Genomic DNA, 22,173 nt, shown 5'->3' with positions numbered 1-22,173 from the left:
GCATAAATTTTCATTTAAAACACTATAGTAATTATCTAACAAATCTATGCTTTGGATTATTTCTGTTTCAATCCATTTTTCATATTATTACTATTACATTCTAAAATAGATGTAATTGACACACTGCACAAAAACCTCTGCCTGCAGAATGAAATTCAAACTTCCAAACATGGTAGAAAGGCTCCTCACAATCTAGCCCCATTCTTTCCTTCTATCCTCATCTTTAGTGATTTCATTTTCTTAAACCTAATATTCTCATCATAAGAAATTCCTAGCCATTTCCTGCATTTAGGTAAAGACAGTGCTACGTATAAACCTTTGTTTACATGCAGTTCTTTATAACTAGAAAAGTGTTCTTCCCCAACCATCTCACCTGTCTTTTCATCTTGTGAACTCCTATTTATTCTTTAAAATCAAGTGCTTCTTGTTCTGTAATTTCTTCACTGACACTTCACCCATGCAGAATTAGTCACTTTTTAATCTCTGTTCTCATAAAACTTGGCACAGAATTCTGGTACTTATCAGGTTATATTAGAATAAAACATATCTACATCCTTTGCAAGATTGTAAGCCACGTAGGACAAGGTCTGTGTTTTACTAATTTTTCTGAATTAATTTACTACTTAGCCTAGAGTACATGCTCACTAATTGTAAATGAGTGATCTATGTTTTAGGAAGATAACTGTTGATAGCATGGAGGATTTTAACATAATAAGGCCTCCATTGTCCTGTTGGTATAGCTTTCCTAATTTGTTTTCCTGTCTGGGGTACTTAGCTAGTCAAGAAATACTGATTTATTGAGTGTTTGTGATAATGGTGTTGCTTTGCTAGGCACTGAGGATACCCTGGTGAAGAGTGTGTATTCCTGTTCTCTGAAGGTCAAGTTTAGGATAATAATACAGTTTTTTAAGGATTTTCAAATGATAATATCCCCTACTGCCTTTGCTTATCTTTGATTTCCCATTTTTTGGGATGTTGCAGAAGAGAAGTCAGATGAGAACTTGAAAGCGTATACCGTTTTGATACCAAACAAGACTCATGGCAGGGTTTTCAGGCAAGAGCACTTTATCTTTGTTCAAGAATTGATGATAGCAGCTGTTCCCTGTTTCACCAGCAGCCAGGGAGGCCACTGTGCAAGTGTTAGTACAGGCAAAGAGAACTTAAAGTATTTAATCACATTTTAAGAGGCACTGTGGTTGTTTTGGGTTTGAGAACATGAAGCCAACTGCTGACATGACAGGGTAGCTGAAATTCAACTTGAGCATGCATGACTAGAGTATAGGTTAGGGCTTTGGAAATTGTAGGTCTTGGACCATATTGCAGTGAATAATGATAATCCACTGCATAACATCAAGTATTGCGAGTTTTAGAACTGAGATTTTTATATGAAAATATTCCTCATAATGGTAACACTTTTTGGGCTGAATTAAAATATCCCTGGGGGTCTTGACAATGTTGGAATAATCCTTTTTTTCAAAAATAGAATCTCTTTTTCTTATATGAGAAATGCCCAACCAAAAAATATTTGATTTTGAAATAACCTATTATTAGAAAGAATAACCCTCAAATTATAACACCATTCCCTTGTTTCTATTGCCCAAGTGATCTTGTTGTGACAGTCTGCAGTCTTAAGGACCCTTGAGGTTAAGGGAAGAAAAGTGTTTGTGTTAGAAGTTTTATAGTGTGGGAGGTAAAGGAAGGAAAGTCATAAAATCAGGAACTGCTAAGAATTAGGAGAAGTGCAAGTTGCAGCGCTCCAAAATCTTGAGACTACAGACTATCTACTGTTAAAAGAACATATGGGATGTGAACAGTTCCCAGGAATGTGTTGTTTTAAATTGTATGATTTTTCTCAAACTATTTAAATTCAGTTAGACAATGTCCATCATATCACAGATAAGTTTTCACAGATGCTTAGGGTGCCTAACTGGTTTTCTTGGTTTCACTGGAGATGGCTGGTAATTGTAGGTCTGCTTTGGATATGTAACTGTATTCTTATTATGTTAATGTGTGTGTGCAATTTAATTAGTAGTTTAAAACCTATACATGCTCAGGTTACTCTACAAGAAGATATGTCAAAGAAATAACCAATCTTCCCATGTTTTCTTCCGTCTGCTACTTCTATAGCTTTTCTTCTTCCTTCCTAATTACAACCCTTAAATCGAATTCGTGCCTCATATTGAATTTACCGAGTATCATAATTCTTCCAAGTGGTAAAGATACCTCAAGACAAATGCTGGGCATAAAACCCACAGGGCATAAATCTGCAAAGAAGTAAAAAGCTAACCTTTTCAAACAATAATGCTTCTCTCTCACTTACCAACTTTACATTTCCCTATATGGCCCCGGAAGATGACTGGCTAGCCAGAGACGGGTAAGATTCCTCAAGGGAGGAACAACCTAAGACAGGCACAGTCGCAGGGGGACCATCAGGTGAGAAATTGGGGATCAACAGAGGTGAAGCTTAGAACCTCACCCCCCCTGCTTTGAGAGAAATCTTCTGCATCCGTGGATGTTTTGTTGCCCTTGTCTAGCTTGGATTAGATACTTAGCCTATAGGCACACACCTGATCATCTACATTTGCTCTCTTACAGCACTAAACTATGTTTTCTACCTTTATCTTACATCTACCTACCACTTCAGCATTTTATTAAAAATAAAAATAATAATGATAATAATAATTATAATAAGGGAGAAATGTGGGATTCACATATAAATCAAGTATAAAAATCAAACAGATATTCATATCTGACCTGATTGTTTGTAGTTCATAATGCATGATCAAAACTGAAAGTTTCTGTGGTGACTGCCCATGTACTGTTCACCATGTAAGAACTTATTCACTATGTAAGAATTTGTTCACCATGTAAGAACTTGTTCACTGTGCTTCAGAAGATCGGAGACTGATGAGAATTAGGCTTGGGGTGGATTAATGATTGTGCATTGTGTCCCCTGTACAGAATTTTATTGTTGTTACCTGTTAACAACCATTTTATCAATAAATATGAGAGATGCCCTCTCAAAAAAAAAATCAGGAACTGCTTAGGGGCTACACCCCTGGGAATTGGTTCCTGGACATGTATGGTCACCCTGTTTATCGGTCCCTTAATTTACTCCTCCCTCCCCTCTTCCTATCACTACCTGAAAATGTTCACTCCTCCTGTCTACAGCCCATATTTTCACCAGTTGGGAATTATTTGGATTGGCAGGCTTCTTCCCACTCCCCCCCATTGCTAAAACTTTTTGGCAAAGCTAATTATTTTGCTGTGAAGTCAGTGAGAGTGATTTTATTCTGGTTTCAACCTCCTCATACTGGATGTTTTGACTTGGAAAGATAGTAGGGGATATAAGCAGTTTTAGAGCACACGACCATTTTGGAAAATTGGGCAGGCACATTTGATTGATTTTCCTAACAGGGATTACTACAGTAGAGGGTTTCAGGACAACATGAGGGTCAACACAAAGGACAGGAGGAAGGAAGGAGTACTAGAAGGTGTGAGGGTACCCCAGGACTCTTAGGCTGGAGTTGTCTTGCCATCAGAAAGAAGAGCAAGATGATCACTCTCACCCATATCACAGCCCCTTCATTCCTGGATTCAAGACAAAATAATAATAATAATAGTGGTGCCATGGTTAGGCAGTATTATAGCTGAAATTCATTCATTTAAGAAATAATGATTGAGCACCTCTTGTGTGCTAGGCTATGTTTCAGGTGCTGGGGTGAACAAATAGAAATCCTTGCCTTCATGATCCTCACATTCAAAGGAAGTTACATTGTATGTCAGAAGATGATCATTGTGATGGGGCAAACATAGAGTAGCATAAGGAAGATTGGGAGTGTTGGGAGTGGTAGGTTGCAATTTTGAGTAGAATGGAGAGAGTGGACCTTGTTAAAAAGGTAAGATTTCAGCAAAGATACAAAAGATGTGAGGGTGTAAATGTGCAGAAAGTCTGGGGAAGAACATTCAGGTTAAGAGAACTGCCAGTGCAAAGGCCTTAAGGTGTGAGCATGCCTGATGTGTTGAAGAATAGCAAGAAGACTGATGTGGGTGTGTCAGGGTGACTGAATGGCAGAGCGGTGGGGATGAGGTCTAACACGAGGGGCCACATTACACAGAGCCTAGTGCAAGGTTTTTAACTTTGATGCTGGATGAAGCCAGTGGAGGATTTTGAGTAGGAGAGTGATATGCTCTGACTTTGTGTTTTCATTTTATTTTTCTTTTTCTTTTCCACTTTATTATGAACATTTTCAAACATATAGGGAAGAGCGAATAGTGAAATAAATACCCATAGCCCATCACTTAGAAGCAAGTTTATAAACATGTTGGTATACTTTTTTGGAAATAATTATTTGTATTGCTGATATCATGAACATTTACTCCTACATATGTTAGTGTGTGCTTTTTAAAAGGTCATTTTTCTGTGTACCATGATACCAATTTCATATCTAACTAGATTGCCATCGTTATAGTGAACTCAGACCACATTCATATTTCCCAAATTATCCCTGAAATTTTATAGCTGGTTCATTCAAGTGATAATCCAAAGACCAAACATTACATTTGATTGTTAGGATTCATCAGTCTCTTTTAGTTTAGAATAGTGCCCACCTTACCATTAATGGCATTGACTTCTTGAAGAGACCATTCCCATAGAAGACTCTGCCTTTTGGATTTATCTAATTACTTTTTCATGATTGGTTTAATTTGTTCTTTGTCCCCTGTCTTTTATATTTGGAGTTAGGTCTAAAGTCTTGACTGTGTTCAGGTGAAATATTTTATCTCAGAAATATTTCATAGGTTGTACTATATATTTCATATAACATAATGTCTAATATCTGTCTGACTTTTAACATTCCAGAATACTGGTGACAGTCTAATATCTCCATTATACAATAATATTTCCGTCCTTGCCGATAGCAAGTAATCTGTAGTTTGTCACTTTGGTACCATGTGAATATCCAGTTTTTCATCAACCTTACATTAAGTGTCTTAGAATAGATGGATGATCCTTTCCTGAATCAGTTATTTCCTTAGCAGTTCCAAATTTTTCATTCACTAATTTTATCATGCCCCCTACATTTATTAGCTGTCATTCTTCTATAAAGAAGAGTTGTCCCTTATAAACTTGGGTTGTTTGGTTACCCTGAAATGAAGTTCCTATGAAAGCCAGGGAAAATGCTTTACTTTTTCCCCCATTAGTTACTAGCTGGCAGAGTGAGGAGCCTCTTTAGTAGCCACCTCTAATGGTGATATGAGTGGTGAGTGTGTGAGAAAGAGACAAAAGAGACAAAAAGACAGAGTGCATTTGCGTGTTGGCTTAGGTTTTCAAAGAATCAATATGGTTATGGTAGCAGTAGAAGTTGACGAGATCCTGAACATAATTTGAAGGTAGAGTCAGTAGTATTTGCTAATGGATTAGATACAGAATGTGAGAAAGTAGAGTTAAGGACTATCTTAACATTTTTTTTGGACTGACCATTTAAAAAGGTGATGTTGTCATCATTGGGATAGGGTAAATTTTAGGTGGAATGGGTTTGGAGTGTTGAGAATAGGAGTTAGGAATTTAGTTTTGGACATGTTAAGTTTGAGGTTGTGTTAGATATCCAAGTGCAGATGTTGAGTAAATAATTGGATATATGGATCTGGTGTCCAAGAGAACAGAATGGGCTAGTGATAGAATATTGATGTCAAAGGCATGTAGATATTTAAAGTGGTGATACTGTATAAACTCAACAAGGGTTCAATATGGAGAGACAAGAGGAGAGAATCAACAGCTGAGCCTTGGGGTACGCCAATGTTAAGGGGCCTGGGAGAAGAGGAGGAACCAGCAAAGCAGGTATAGCAGGAACATATAAAGTAAGAGGAAAACAGAATGTAGCATCTTTTTGTAAGCTATATAGAAGAAGGAATGATGAACTCTGTTAAATGCCTCTGGGCGGTCATTTGAGATGACTAAAAATTGATCATTGGATTTATCAGCAGAGAGGTCTAAAGTAGCCAATTTGGTAGAGTTAGGGTGGCGTTAAGAGAGAATGGGGAGAGTGAAATTAGAGACAGAATAGACAACTATATAAAGGAGTTTCTACAAAGAGGGACAGACAAATGAGGTGGTAGCTGGCAGGAGAATGTGAGCTTGAGGGTTTTTTTGAATATGGGAAAGAGAACATATGTATGCTAATGGGAACGACTGAGTGGAGAGGAGGAAACCTGGAGATGTAGGAGAGAGGAGAGAATTATTGGAATAGTGTTTTGAGTAAGATGGACTGGAGTCTATGGCATAAGTGGATGTGTTGGCTTTAAATACGACCATAGAGAGTTCATCTGTAATAATCGGTAGAAAGGCAGCATATGTAGGTACAATTTTTGGTAGGAGGGTAGATATGGTGGTGAAAGTTTATAGCAGTCCTGTTAATTGCTCCCGTTTTCTTGCTGAAATAGGAAGCAGGGTCAGCCTCTGACAGAGAGGATGAAAGAGGAGATATGGAGGTTAGGAAAGAGGGTAGGAAATAGTTGTGTAGGGCAATGAATGGACAAGAGAAAATAGAATATGATTGGCCAGCAGCATTAAGGACCCACTTGAGGGTGGGTACTTGAAATCAGCATATTGGAGGGGTTGTAGCTATTGGTAATTTTAAAGTTTAGGATATGGAGCTAATGGCTGAAATAGTGTAGAGGAGAAGGTCTTTGGAAGAGAGGAATTCAAGGAACTGAGAAGGCAGCTCGATGGAAGGATCACTTACGTATATATGAAAATCTCCAAAAATTAAGAAATGAATAGAGTTAAGACAGTGACAGTGAAGGCCATTGCTAAATGAAGGATAGTGACCAGGGGTCCACAGATAGCAGCAATAGGACAGCACTGAAAATGGCATAGTAGGGACGTCCAGAGCTCTGTCCCTCCATAAAAGCAACCAGTGAATTGGCAAAAACTCTCAGTCAACTTTTACAGAACTCTGGAATTTAGCAAAAACCTTGAAGCGACCAAGAAAAGGCTTGGTGAAGAAAGAAGATGCTGGTCTGGGGTAAGAGAGCACTGTGGTGTCTTAAATTGCTTGCCTACTATCGCTCACACCCAGATTGGTGGTGTCTGTGAGACGATAGAAGCCCACATTCCTAGTGCAGATTGCTAATGCCAGAGGATACAAAGAATTGTTCTCAAAGAGCTGTGGGTTGTGACCTGTCTGGCTGCTTCCTGAAGGACTGGTGCAAGGGCCTGTCTTTGTTTCACCAGACTGGCGCTATCCCCAGGGCTGGGGTAGTTTTGACAAAAGTATTTAAAAGCACAACTATTGGCTTTAGCAGCCTGGAGCAAGAGACAACAATCAAATAAGCAATAGAGAGACTTGAAAGCCTAGAAAGGAAGGAGTTGGATAAGGAGATACGTGGGAGAATAAGGATTTTTAAAACGCTCTTTCATATACCAGGGAATTGCAGGAAAAATGGCCACGTACATGCTCAGAACTGAATGCGGGCTCAGAAAAGAGCTGAGAAGACCCCTAAGCCTTTTCCTCTGGCTGACCTTCAGGCTCTGCACAAGCGGGAAGTGAAAACTAAGGCAGAGTTGCAAATGACCTGGCCGAGTGTTGAGGAGGCCCTAACAATACAGCCAGTGTGCAAAGACCAGAGGAGTATTTTTTTTTCTCTTTTTTCTTTCTTTTTGTTTTGGCTTCAGGCCTTTAAGAAAATTCAAAGCTAACAACACAGATTTAAGTAGCCACACAAGACAATAATACAGACTTTACAAAGTGAGTTTAGAAAAGTCACTAAAAAAGCAAGCAACAATAACCCATAATAAGCAGCATCAACAAACCCCTCAGAGAGGCGGCAGGATCTGATTTTAAGAGTTGTCACATGATCCTCAAAACGTCTGGTTTTCATGAAGAAATGAGGTATGCAAAGCAAAGCATGGCTCATTCACAAGGAAAAATAAATTAGTAGAAACTGTCCCTGAGGAAGCCCAGGTGATGGACCTACTAGGTCAATTAAACTAACATTTCTAAATACGCTTATGATCTATAGGAAACCATGGGCAAGGAACTAAAGCAAACCAGGAAAGCACTGTCTCACCAGGTAGAGAATATCAATAAAGAAATAGAAATCATAAAAAAGGAACCAAATAAATTCTGCAGTCAAAAAGTATAACTGAAGTGAAAAATTAACTAGAGGGGCACAAGAGCAGAGTGGAGGAGGCTGAGGAAACAGTCAGCCAACTTGATGAGTCAATTGAAGTAGATCAGGCTGAGGAGCTGAAATAGAAAAGAATGAAGGAAAATGACAGAGCCTAAGAGACCTATAGGACACCATCAACTGTACCAATATGGGCATTACCGAGTCCCAAAAGCTGAGGACAGGGAAAGGGACAGAAAAAATAATGGTTGAAAACTTCCCGAATTTGAAGAAAGAGATGAATGTGCACATCTAAGACTTTCCATTAATACCAAGCAGGATAAACTCAAAGGATATCTGCACTGAGACCCATTTTAGTCAAATCATCAAAAGACAGAGAATGTGGAAAGCAGCAAAACAGGCGACCCATTGCATACCAGAGATTGTCATAAGATGAACAGCTGATTTCTCTTCAGAAGGCAGTGGGATGGTGTATATAAAATGCTAAAATAATAAAACTGACAACCAGGAATTCTATACCGAACAAGATTGCCCTTCAAAAATGAGAGATTATGAGCTGGATTAGTAGACCTGCCCTACAAGAATGCTAAAGGGAGTCCTTCAGACTGAAATGAAAGGACACTAGGTAGTAACTTGAAGCCATATCAAGAAATAAAAAGAACCCTGGTAAAGGTAACTGCATAGGTAAATATAAAACCAATATTACTGTATCTTTTAGTTGTAGGCCTTCCTTTTTTCCTATATGATTTAAAAGACAAAGGCATTAAACAGTAATTATAAATGTAATTGGCACACATTGTGTAACACTGGAGGGATAGAGATATATACGTGCTTTCTGTATACTATTACATTGAGTTTTTATATAGTATTAAAACTAAGTTGGTATTAATTCAAACTATGTTATTACAAGTTTAAAATGTTAATTGTAATATCCCAGGTAACCAATAAGAAAATAACTAAAAAACACACAGAAAAGGAAAGGAGAAGGGAACTAAATGGTACATTCTAAAAAAAACAAGCACAAAAGAAAGCAATACTAGAGGAAATGAGGGACAAAAAATAATGTAAGACATGGAAAACGAATAGCAAAATGGCAGAAAGCCTTCCTTGTCAGTACAGTTGACCCTTAAACAACATGGGTTTGAACTGTTCAGGTGCACTTACATGGGGAATTTTTCCAATAAATATATTGGGAAATGTTTTTGAGATTTGTGACAATTTGAAAAAAAACATTTTATTGTAATAATACAGTATATAATACATATAACAGAAAATATGTTAATCAGCTGTTCATGTTAATGGTAAGGCTTCTTGTCAGTAGGCTATTAGTAGTTATGTTTTTGGGGAGTCAGAAGTTATGTGTGGATTTTCAACTGTGTGGAGGTCATCACCCCTAACCTAGCCATCCTGCATTGTTCAAGGGTAAACTATAACACTTTAAATGTAAATGGATTAAACTTTGTAATAAAAAAGACACAGTTCGATAGAATGTATAAGAAAGCATGATCCAACTTTATGCTATCTGTAAGACTCACTTTAAATACAAAGATACAAATATGTTGAAAGTGAAAGTGTGGGCATTGGTATCCCATGCAAATAACATCCAGGAGAGACCTGGGTAGCTCTTTGAATATCAGGCAAAATAGACTTCACTCTATAAACCAATTAGAATTGACAGGCATATATAGAACACTCTACCTAACAATAGATGACACATTATTCTTAACTGCACATATAACATTCTCCAGGGAAGACCCTTGGATGGCAAAGTAAGTCTAAGTACATTTGTACAAAACATATTATTTGACTATGATGGAATAAAACTAGTTAACAGCAGTAGTGATTGATAAGAAATCCAAAGCTGGGTGGGTTTTAGTGAGGGTGCAGGGGAAAAAAATAGACTGAAAACAACTATTAAAAGCAAACATGATTCGTACCTCACCTACAGGCCTAGTAGTGTGGGGCCTGGGGAAAATAGCCACCAGGTTACAGTGGGAGTGGTGTTCCTAGAGAGTGCTAGGCTCTGTTCAGGCATGAAGGTGGAGGGGACATTTAGAGGACAGGTTCAGATATAGGGGGTTTTGCTGAGGACGAGTCATGAATTCAAGAGGATTCCATGGAAGTTTCTTGAGAATGTGGAAAAGTGGAATGGACAGGACAGAACAAGGATTGTGCAGGGCAGTATCAGGAGCAGAGTATGGAAGCTGACGTATGGCTGGGAGTTGGGGGCTTGTGGTGACTCATTTAAATAAAGATAATGGAAATAATGAGAATAATACCTGGTAGATTCAGGTCAGGTAGTGAGGTTTTGTGGGTTTGCTCTGAAATCCTGACTACCATTTGTTTTTATGGGAACATGTTTTGATACTAAGTAACCATGTACAAAAGTTTAGAATTAAACTCTTAAGTTGATGACATCTCTTATCTGTCTTAAAAATTAGAGTAGAAAAATGCCTTTTTTTATGATAAACCTATTTGCTTTTTTAGGTTCATATGGTAAGTGCAAAACACCTATCACAGTTGTGGGGGAAGCCTTACAACGATCTCATTTTCAGTTTTGAGAAGCAAAACAGTATATTGTTACTGTTTGCTTTTTATTTTCTTTTGGCCATTTAGTAATTGCCAGTTGTCCTCACTTCACTCTTCCATTCATCTGACCACAAGCAGTTTAAAAATTAGGGAAAGGTCTTCCTGACAGCATTCAGATATCCTTGTTTCTATGCAGGGTCTGCAGGTCTGGCCTAGAATTGACCATTTCTATTTTAAAATGTTGGTTTATCCATGTGTAATATGTATAGAGACCTGTTTTGAAGGGGTAATCTGCTGATTTACATAGCACAAAACCAAGAAATAAAAGAATAGGGAGAAAAAAATTAAAGCAGACACAGAAAGTGCTGCACTTACCAATTTGTCCGTCTATCTGCATCTCCACTGAGAACACCTAAAAAAGCCAGGTAAGAAAACACAAAAACAGAAACCCAAACTAAATATTATGCAGTATAAAGTGTTACTCTATTCAATTTCCAGATTTTATTAAACTATTAGCATGCATTGTATAGTGTATCCATTTTGAAATCTTTCCTCATGCTCTTTAGAAGATGTTCTAATATGAAAAGGGATGTTGAGATAAGTATCTTTGTCCTGCATTCAGATGTTATGTATGATCAGGAAGAAGAATGAAGCTTATTGTTAACCTAGAGTTATTTAGTCTCTTTGCTCTTAATTATTGGTAGGTAAAGGATATGATTTTAATTGTATTTTGTGCACTAAGGAGAAACTTTTCTTCTGTTCTTCAAGGAACTAAATGGAGAGACCCCTTCATCTTTATACAGAGCTGCAGCAGTACTTCTACAATTTAATATTATTGATTTAGATGATCTTTATGTACATGTAAGTCAATAGGCTGCTAACAATATTTAGTTGTCCATCCCAGGGGTGCGGGGAGGAGTAGACAGCCTTTATAGCACTCCAAGGTTGGTCCTAGGCTTTCACGTCTTAATTTTTGAAGCCTTAATGCTTCATTGCTTTGTGTTTACTTTATAAAGGGAATGAATTTAATGCTTTGACAAACTGTGGAAATCAGATACTTTAATCATCCTTGCAGGATTCAAAGTTGGATATGACATTCTCAGTTGTCATCAAGGCATATCTCATGGGGGAGAAGCCAAATTCTAAACAGTGTGGATTTAGACTTCTCTATTATACCTAAATAACAGGAAATGTGGGATTACCTAGATACTTGTTCCTTTTCCCCAAAATGTTAATTTTAGGCATTTAGGATGAATTTCCGGATCCAGGATCTAGAAGAGTATGTATGAAATTGTGATTGATGACCTCTAGTTTAGCAACAATTTAGCCTGTCAGTTTAAATAAAACTAAGTTTGTAGTATACCACTTACAGTTTTATTAGGTTGTGTGCTAGGATATCTGTGAGCTTAAACTTGTCCAAAGCTGACATAACCTTCACTGCTTTTGCAGAAACTTTCTGACTTTCTTGATTATCATGTACTGTGGTTTACAGAGTTGACTACAACTTGGTCTTTCCCTTGGAGGCAGTCATAGTCTAGCAAGGGAGAAACATTTTGCATTATATAGTAAGTACTCTGCTGGAGGTATTCACAGAGTGCTGTTGGGTCTTAGGATAGATAGTGACTCTCTATGTTGGAAGGCTTTTCCAGACTAGTGATGTTGAACTGGGATCTTGATAGATGTGTAGGTGTTGGCTAAGCTTACAAGGTAGGAAGCTTTGTAAGTAAAATGAACTGGGTATAGAGGTGGAGGTTTGAAACGGCCTTATCATCACCTCAGGGGAACATCAGGAAGCTCAAAGTCATTGGACCCTGGGCTGGTATGTACGGGAAATGAAGATGGAGAAATGGATTGGGGCTGAACTGTGTTCACTTCATAATAAGCATGTGTTCACTAGCAAGATGTGGCGTGGCAGTTGTAACTTTATATGCACCCAGTAATACATTCCCAAAATAGACAAAACTAGAAAAAGAAATTTAAGAAGCTTAAAGTTCATCCATTGTAATGAGAAATTTTAGAGACAATTGGCAGTACTCTATATAAAAGATGGGGACCATATAAAAGATGGGGACCTACAGAAGATATATAGGAAAACAATAAAAATAGAGGGCAAAAAGAATAAGCAGTGGAGAGCATAATGAATGACAAAAGTTTAACTCCTTGTACCAGTCTATAGTGACTTGTCTTCCACCCCCTCTTTTGACTAATGGGACAAAGTCTACAATATGTAGTTTATTATTTCACTGTTGCCTTTTCTTATTTGCTGCTGGTTTGCTTTGCATTAGATTTAGCTACTGAATTATTAGATTATGCATTTCTTGGGGCAGGTACACTTTTATAGCTCACTATAGTGCTATCAGAAACTACTAAATAATGGATTGTTTTCTGTGTTTTTCTTTGTGTCTGGGTTACTTTATGAAATGTCTACATTAACCATCTTCCATGCATACAAGATGGCTGTCTTTGAGATACTCAGTCCTTTTTCATGTTGGAGGGTCAGCTATACACAATAGTAATAAACTAGAAACTAGTTTGTGACTTAAGTCATATAGTTGTCTAGGAAATGACAACTAAGATGTCAAATTGTTTATAATTTTTCTACTTTAGATTTTTCATTTAGAGGAATCAAATTCATGCTGTTATGTAATTCAGTAGCTCACCTCTCCCAAATTGTATCTCTATGTAGTACTTTATTTAATTTGGAGTTTGTCCTTTAGAGGGGTAATCTGATATTTTTAATGGAACAGGTACACATTTATTGGGTAAACCAAGTTCAGTGGTAAGCATCACTGTTATAGTATTGTGTTAACATGAAACTTTGAACTGCTACAAGATGTTAAAAGGTATACAAAATTTAAGCTCTTAATTAGATTATAAAATTATAATGGAGAGAAACTTATTTAGAAGGGATATCATGGTCATGAATAAGCTTGACTTTGTTATTTTCAGTTTTATTGAGTGTAGTGTTTGCTTTTTATGTGCAAATAGTATTAGCTGTTATATGAAATTTTAATGAACCATTTTTAGCTTCTTCCAGCTGATAATTGCATTATGGCTGAACACAAATGAGAAATTGTGGAAGCTAAGCAAATTGTTAGAAAACTTACAATGGTTGTATTGTCTTCCAAAAAAATGGATGAGCGAGACAAAGAAAAGGAAAAAGAAGAGGAGAAAGTAGAGAAGGTATGTGGTTCATTCTAGTAAAATCAACATTGTCTTCTGGATTTAGAATTATTTAATTAGTTAATCAACAATTTATTAATTTTGATTATGCTGAAGAAAGGTGGTTTGATTTCTTACATACATTTCAAAATGAGTTCTAAGTAAAATCACAAATGTATTTGTGACTTTTATTTGTGCTCTGTCTCTGAAGTCCCAAGGGGTTCTCACAGGTGAATGAGTTCTAGTTTGCTGTGGCACAGAACATTAAGTACAGGGTAGTATATAATCCTTAGTCTAAAAATTGTCACACTGTGTCTGCTAAATGAAAAAACAGATTCTGTTTTTTTTTCAGTTGGTAAAAAACTTGATTGTAGTTTCTGGAAAATACCATTGCATTTACCATGAATGGCAGCCATAGTTGACATACATTGTTGTATTATTTAGCTCAATTTTTCAAAAATAAAGAAATTAGGATTTATTGGTGTCTGGTCTGTATTCTTACTGTAATTGTTTATTTTTAGCCACCTGACAACCAAAAACTTGGTTTGTTGGAAGCCTTGTTAAAGATTGGTGATTGGCCGCATGCCCAGAACATTATGGATCAGATGCCTCCATACTATGCAGCTTCACATAAGCTAATATCCCTTGCTATTTGCAAGCTTATTCACATAACTATTGAGCCGCTCTACCGAAGGTATGTTAGTATATGCTTTAGTACTCATTGAGGTAGAATTAGATTAGGACTATAAAAAATCTGCATGTTTATCCTGTCTCTTCAAACCAAGCATATATTTTAGTATGTTTTATAAGAAGATACAAATTATTCACAGTGTGGTATGTGTTAATTAGTGACTTGTCGCCTAACGTCTATATCAGGTGTTACAGAATGTGTGCTGCCGTCTAGTCTAAAAAATATAGGTTAGACATTTAGGTTGAGTTTGTTCCATTGAGAGTGAAAACTCCATTCTTCTGTTCTTTACTTTTCCTCCTATCTGAGATGTAGAGAATTCTAAGGTTTTTACTTAGTGTATTTTCCTCTATCCTGCGTTGAGTGGCTCTGAGTGAGGCCTTTGCCTCTCTGCTTGCCTTATCTTTCCTGACATTTAGGCTGCTGTTGGGGAAATTGCTAGTGCAGCCTCCCTCATCATCCCTAGTTACTGTGTCGACCAGTCCTCTAGTCCTCAGCCTACTTGCAGGATACTTAGGAGCAGTATTGGCAGAAGCTCTGGCTTCCGCCCCAGAGAGCAGAGCCTGCCTCAAAAGCCCCAGCCTTGTGACTTGCGGGTAGCGGCTGGCTGCTGCCTTCAGTGCCACCTGGGCTGTGGACCATGAAGGCTTCTTCTCAGAGAGTGACCCCTGTGACTCCACAGCAGGTGAGAACTCTGGGCATGCTGTGCTTTTAGTGTGACACACTCTTTCCTTACGCTGCTCACCTTCCCTCCCACCACCTACCTCATACTCCGTCTAGCTAGTGGAACACAGATTGAGAAATGTTTATTGACTTAAGTCAGTGTTGTTTTATCCATATTTTTCTGTTTCATCTTCCAGTGTCTCTGACATCCATCCCTTATTCCCCATGCCCATATTCAAATTCCTGATACTGGCCAAGTTTAACTAAAAACAAATTCATATGATGTATGTTAAGTGTTACTTGAAATTTGCATTTTTCTTATTTCCTTTTCTTAGGCTGTAAATTTAAAACATTCTCCTCTGAGTTCTTGATTTTTTTTCAAATGAGTATTGGTTTTGTATTTTCTACTAGTTAAATTATCTGGTAGAATAAAGTTAGGCACAGTTGAAATATAGAAAGCAAATATGAGCAAGAAAGGTTTTACTTACTGATTAATATGACTGTATTAATTTAAAATGGGCAATTCAATAGTATTAATAAGAATTTTACTTCCTTTTATAGAGTTGGCATTCCTAAAGGTGCTAAAGGCTCACCTGTTAATGCTTTGCAAACTAAGAGAGCACCAAAACAAGCAGAGAGCTTTGAAGACTTTGAGGAGAGATGTCTTCAGTATGTTCTGTTACCTTGGTCCTCATCTTTCTCATGATCCCATTTTATTCACGAAAGTGGTGCGCATTGGCAAATCATTTATGAAGGAGGTTAGTAAGAGTCTTTTTTTCCAAGCAGAAAACTAAGTTGTGGAGTGAACATGTTCTGAGCTTATTTCTGTTTTTATTTCTCTTGAAATTAAAAGAACATGAACTTAAGAAAAAAAGGTTGATGGTTAAAGTTTTGGGGAAAGTCCATTGTATCCTCTCTCTCTCTCTCTCTCTATATATATATATGTGTATATATATATATATATATATATATATGTATGTATGTATGTATGCATGTATGTATGTATAGACATATATAGATACATAAAACTTGAATTTAGCTTGATTATTAGTTGTCGCCCACATAGGAAAATATGCTTTGGAACAAGTGATTGCTTTTGAATCACCTTATAATTAGTGGTTGACTCAGTGTTCTTTCCTCTTGCTTTTCTTCTGCTCAGTTATTTTCTTAGCTGCAATTTTTAATCATTGCCATGATTTGTATGAAATCCAAACTGTTGAGGAGGACCCATTCCTTAGTTTTTATAGTAAGCTTTTCATTGAAATAAAGTACACAAGTCATAATTGTACAACTCAGTGGCTTCTTCCAAACAGAATACCCATGTGCCCCCCACCCAGATTAAGAAATACAACAGTACCGGTGCACCAGAGTTTTCCTTGTACTCCTTGTGGTCGCTACTCTATGAGTAACCATTTGTGCTGCTTTATTTTAAATCATCTTTGAGTTATTATTGACATACAGTAAACTTCACTCATCTTAAGTGTATAATTTGATGAATTTTAACAGATGTGCACACGTTGTGTGTTCACCACCACAATGATGACATTAAATATTTTCATCACCCCAGGAAGTTCCCTCTTGGTCAATTCCTTCCCCTTCATTTCTGGTTCCTGGCAACCACTGGTAGGCTTTCTGTCACTATAGTCTTGCTTTTTCTAGAACTTCATGTAAATGGAGTTCTATAGAGCATACTCTTTTCTGTCTAGAACTTCATGTAAATGGAGTTCTATAGAGCATACTCTTTTCTGTCTAGTTTCTTCCACTTTGATGCTTTTGAGATTCGTCCGAGTTGTTGCACAGGTCAGTAGTTCCTCGATTACTGAGTAATATTTCATTATATAGACATATGAGAGTTTATCCATTGACCAGTTGAGAGGCATTTGGGTTGTTTCTAGTTGGGGGCTATTATAAGTAAAGCTGTTGTGAATATTCTTATACAAGTCTTTGGGGGTTGAAGGCACATTTTTTCCCCAGGAATGGGATTGCTGGGCCATACAGATAAGTGTATATTTAACTTTTTGCCAAACTATTCCAAGATGTGTGTATCATTTTGTATACCTGGAAGCAATGTATATGACTTCCAGTTGCTTCACATACTCATCAACACTTGGTATTTTCAGTCTTTTTAAACTTTAGTCACTCTAATGGGTAGTATGTAGTGGTATCTGTTGTGCTTTTAATTTATGTTTCCCTGGTGATCCATAATGTTGAACATTTTTCATGTCCTTCTTTGCCATTTGCAATCATCCATATTGAAATGTCCATTTAAATCTGCAACCCATTTTTAGCTGGGTTGTCTTCTATTATTACTTTTCACTTTGATTTGCCTTTTTATTTTATGAACTTTTGAAAAGCAAAAGCTTTTAATTTTGATTAATTCCAAGTTAGCAGTACTTTTATGGATTGCTTTTTGTATTCTAAGAAATCTTCGTGTAATCCAAGGTCTTTGAAAAGCTAAAAAGGATACATAATTTCTTTTCTGTTGTAAAACAAGGCAGCCAAAAGACTGGAAATTGTTACCAGCACAATAGCAGTTTTCTCCAGTGTTTGGTAATTGCATGTCATTTTGATTTATATGTGTGTGTGTATATATATATATATATATATATATATATATATATATATATATATATATATATATATATATATATATATATATATATATATATACATTAATTTTGGTATCATTAATATACACTTACATGAGCAACATTGTGGTTACTAGACTCCCCCCATTATCAAGTCCCCACCACATACCCCATTACAGTCACTGTCCATCAGCATAGTAAGGTGCTGTAGACTCACTAACTCTCTGTGCTATACTGCCTTTGCAATACCCCACCACTACATTATGTGTGCTAATCGTAATGCCCCTTATCCTTCCCTTCCCACCCATCCTCCCCAGTCCCTTTCCCTTTGGTAACTGTTAGTCCATTCTTGGGTTCTGTGAGTCTGCTGCTGTTGTCTTCCTTCAGTTTTTGCTTTGTTCTTATACTCCACAGATGAGTGAAATCATTCAATACTTGTCTTTCTCCACCTGTCTTATTTCACTGAGCATAATACCCTCTAGCTCCGTCCATGTTAATTTTGATTTTTGATAATAGTAACTGCCTAGAAAATTTAACAGCTGTTGTATATCAATCCTTTGGCTACTGAAATATTTGATCTACCATTTAATATTTAGCTGGTCAAATTTTTTAATTTATTTATTTATTATTTTATTTTGGAATCATTAATCTACAATTACATGAAGAACATTATGTTTACTGGCTCCCCACTTCACCAAGTTCCACCCTAAACCCCATTACAGTCACCGTCATCAGCATAGTAAGATGCTGTAGAGTCATTAATTGTCTTCCCTGGGCTGCACATCCCTTCCCATGCTTCCCCCCACATTATGCATGCTAATCAGAATGGCCCCTTTCTTTCCCCCCTCTTATCCCTCCCTTGCCACCCATCCTCCCAAGGCCCTTTCCCTTTGGTAACTGTTAGTCCATTATTGGGTTCTGTGATTCTGCTGCTGTTTTGTTCCTTCAGTTTTTTCTTTGTTCTTATACTCATACATGAGTGAAATCATTTGGTACTTGTCTTTTCCACCTGGATTATGTCACTGAGCATAATAACCTCTAGCTCCATCCATGTTGTTGCAAATGGTAGGATTTGTTTTCTTATGGCTGAATACTATTCCATTGTGTATATGTACCACATCTTTATCCATTCATCTACTGATGGACACATGGGGTGCTTCCATTTCTTGGCAATTGTAAACAGTGCTGTGATAAACATAGGGGTGCATCCGTCTTTTTCAAACTGGGCTGCTGCATTCATATGGTAAATTACTAGAAGTGGAATTCCTGGGTCAAATGGTATTTCTATTTTGAGCTTTTTGAGGAACCTCCATTCTGTTTTCCACTCTAATTGAACTAATTTACTTTCCCACCAGCAGTGTAAGAGGGTTCCCCTTTCTCCACAACCTCGCCAACATTTGTTTTTGTTTGTCTTTCGGATGGTGGTGATCCTTACTGGTGTGAGGTGATATCTCATTGTGGTTTTAATTTGCATTTCTCTGATGATTAGCAATGTGGAGCATCTTTTCCTGTGCCTGTTGGCCATCTGGATTTCTTCTTTAGAGAACTGTCTGTTCAGCTCCTCTGCCCATTTTTTAATTGGATTATTTGCTTTTTGTTTGTTGAGGCATGTGAGCTCTTTATATATTTTGGATGTCAATCCCTTATTGGATCTGTCATTTATGAATATGTTCTCCCATACTGTAGGATGCCTTTTTGTTCTATTGATGGTGTCCTTTGCTGTACAGAAGCTTTTTAGCTTGATATAGTCCCACTTGTTCATTTTTGCCTTTGTTTCCCTTGCGCGGGGAGATATGTTCATGAAGAAGTCACTCATGTTTATGTCCCAGAGATTTTTGCCAATTTTTTTTCTAAGAGTTTTATGGTTTCATGACTTATATTCAGGTCTTTGATCCATTTGGAGTTTACTTTTGTGTATGGGGTTAGACAGTGATCCAGTTTCATCCTCTTATATGTAGCTGTCCAGTTCTGCCAGCACCATCTGTTGAAGAGACTGTCATTTCCCCATTGCATGTCCATGGCTCCTTTATTGAATATTAATTGGCCATATATGCTTGGCTTAATGTCTGGAGTCTCTGTTCTGTTCCATTGGTCTGTGGCTCTGTTCTTTTGCCAGTACCAACTTGTCTTGTTTACTGTGGCTTTGTAGTAGAGCTTGAAGTTGGGAGTGAGATCCCCCCCACTTTATTCTTCCTTTGCAGGATTGCATTGGCTATTCGGGGTCCTTGATGGTTCCATATGAATTTTTGAACTATTTGTTCCAGTTCATTGAAGAATGTTGTTGGTAATTTGATAGGGATTGCACCGAATATGTATATTGCTTTGAGCAGGATGGCCATTTTGACGATATTAATTCTTCCTAGCCAGGAGCATGGGATGAGATTCCATTTCTTAGTGACCTCTTTAATTTCTCTAAAGAGTGTCTTATAGTTTTCAGGGTATAGGTCTTTCACTTCCTTGGTTAGGTTTATTCCTAGGTATTTTATTCTTTTTGATGCTATTGTGAATGGTATTGTTTTCCTGATTTCTCTTTCTATTAGTTCACTGTTAGTGTATAGGAAAGCTACAGATTTCTGTGTGTTAATTTTGTATCGTGCAACTTTGCTGAATTTCTATATTAGTTCTTGTAGTTTTGCCGTGGATTCTTTTGGGTTTTTTATGTACAATATCATGTCATCTGCAAATAGTGACAGTTTGACTTCTTTACCAATCTGGTTTCCTTGTATTTCTTTGTTTTGTCTGATTGCCGTGGCTACGACCTGCAGTACCAGGTTGAATAACAGTGGGGAGAGTGGGCATCCCTGTCTTGTTCCTGATCTCAGAGGAGGTTTTAGCCTCTCGCTGTTCAGTATGATGTTAGCTGTGGGTTTAACATATATGGCCTTTATTATCTTGAGGTACTTCCCTCTATGCCCATTTTGTTGAGAGTTTTGTCATGAATGGATGTTGAATTTTGTTGAATGCGTTTTCAGCATCTATGGAGATGATCATGTGGTTTTTGTCCTTCTTTTTGTTGATGTGGTGGATGATGTTGATGGATTTTCGAATGTTGTACCATCCTTGCATCCCTGGGATGAATCCCACTTGGTCATGGTGTATGATCCTCTTGATGTATTTTTGAATTCGGTTTGCTAATATTTTGTTGAGTATTTTTGCATCTACGTTCAGCATGGATATTGGTCTGTAGTTTTCTTTGTTGGTGGGGTCGTTGCCTGGTTTTGGTATTAGGGTGATGTTGGCTTCGTAGAATGAGTTGGGGAGTATTCCCTCCTCTTCTATTTTTTGGAAAACTTAAAGGAGAATGGGTGTTATGTGTTCTCTGTATGTCTGATAAAATTCTGAGGTAAATCCATCTGGCCTGGGGTTTTTTTTCTTGGGTAGTTTTTGATTACCACTTCAATTTTGTTGCTGGTAATTGGTCTGTTTAGTTTTTTTGCTTCTTTCTGGGTCAGTCTTGGAAGGTTGTATTTTTCTAGGAAGTTGTCCATTTCCCCTAGGTTTTCCAGCTTGTTAGCATATTGGTTTTCACAGTATTCTCTAATAATTCTTTGTATTTCTGTGGGGTCCATCGTGATTTTTCCTTTCTCGTTTCTGATTCTGTTGATGTTTGTTGACTCTCTTTTTCTCTTAATAAGTCTGGCTAGAGGCTTATCTATTTTGTTTATTTTCTCAGAGAACCAGCTCTTGGTTTCATTGATTTTTTCTATTGTTTTGTTCTTCTCAATTTTGTTTATTTCTTCTCTGATCTTCATTATGTCCCTCCCTTCTGCTGACCTTCGGCCTCATTTGTTCTTCTTTTTCCAAATTTGATAATTGTGACATTAGAATATTCACTTGGGATTGTTCTTCCTTCTTTAAATATGCCTGGATTGATATATACTTTCCTCTTAGGTCTGACTGCTTTTGCTGCATCCCACAGAAGATAGGGCTTTGTGTTATTGTTGTCATTTGTTTCCATATATTGCTGGATCTGCATTTTAATTTGGTCCTTGATCCATTGATTATTTAGGAGCATGTTGTTAAGCCTCCATGTGTTTGTGAAACTTTTTGCTTTCTTTGTACAATTTATTTCTAGTTTTATACCTTTGTGGTCTGAGAAGTTGGCTGGTAGGATTTCAATCTTTGGAATTTACTGAGGTTCTTTTTGTGGCCTAGTATGTGGTCTATTCTGGAGAATGTTCCATGTGCACTTGAGAAGAATGTGTATCCTGTTGCTTTTGGATGTAGAGTTCTATAGATGTCTATTAGGTCCATCTGTTCTAGCGTGTTGTTCACTGCCTCTGTGTCCTTACTTATTTTCTGTCTGGTGGATCTGGCTTTTGGAGTGAGTGGTGTGTTAAAGTCTCCCATAATGAATGCATTGCATTCTATTTCCTCCTTTAATTCTGTTAGTATTTGTTTCACATATCTTGG

General features: G+C 37.2%; 1 protein-coding gene across 1 annotated transcript in view; it reads left to right on the top strand.

Moving 5' to 3' along the window:
* The window catches only part of LOC140843298 (THO complex subunit 2-like), a 105,869-nt gene that overhangs the window by 40,443 nt on the left and 43,253 nt on the right, over positions 1-22,173 (top strand). Inside the window, 5 exon segments of the mRNA XM_073212279.1 lie at positions 11,428-11,520; positions 13,687-13,842; positions 14,343-14,515; positions 15,734-15,821; positions 15,823-15,930. Of these exon segments, the coding sequence (XP_073068380.1) occupies positions 11,428-11,520; positions 13,687-13,842; positions 14,343-14,515; positions 15,734-15,821; positions 15,823-15,930 (618 nt within the window).

The sequence above is a fragment of the Manis javanica genome, chromosome 1 (assembly GCF_040802235.1).
Source record: "Manis javanica isolate MJ-LG chromosome 1, MJ_LKY, whole genome shotgun sequence".
NCBI classification, from domain to species: domain Eukaryota; kingdom Metazoa; phylum Chordata; class Mammalia; order Pholidota; family Manidae; genus Manis; species Manis javanica.
Note: the sequence above shows the minus strand (reverse complement) of the source record. Positions and strands in the feature narration are given on the sequence as shown.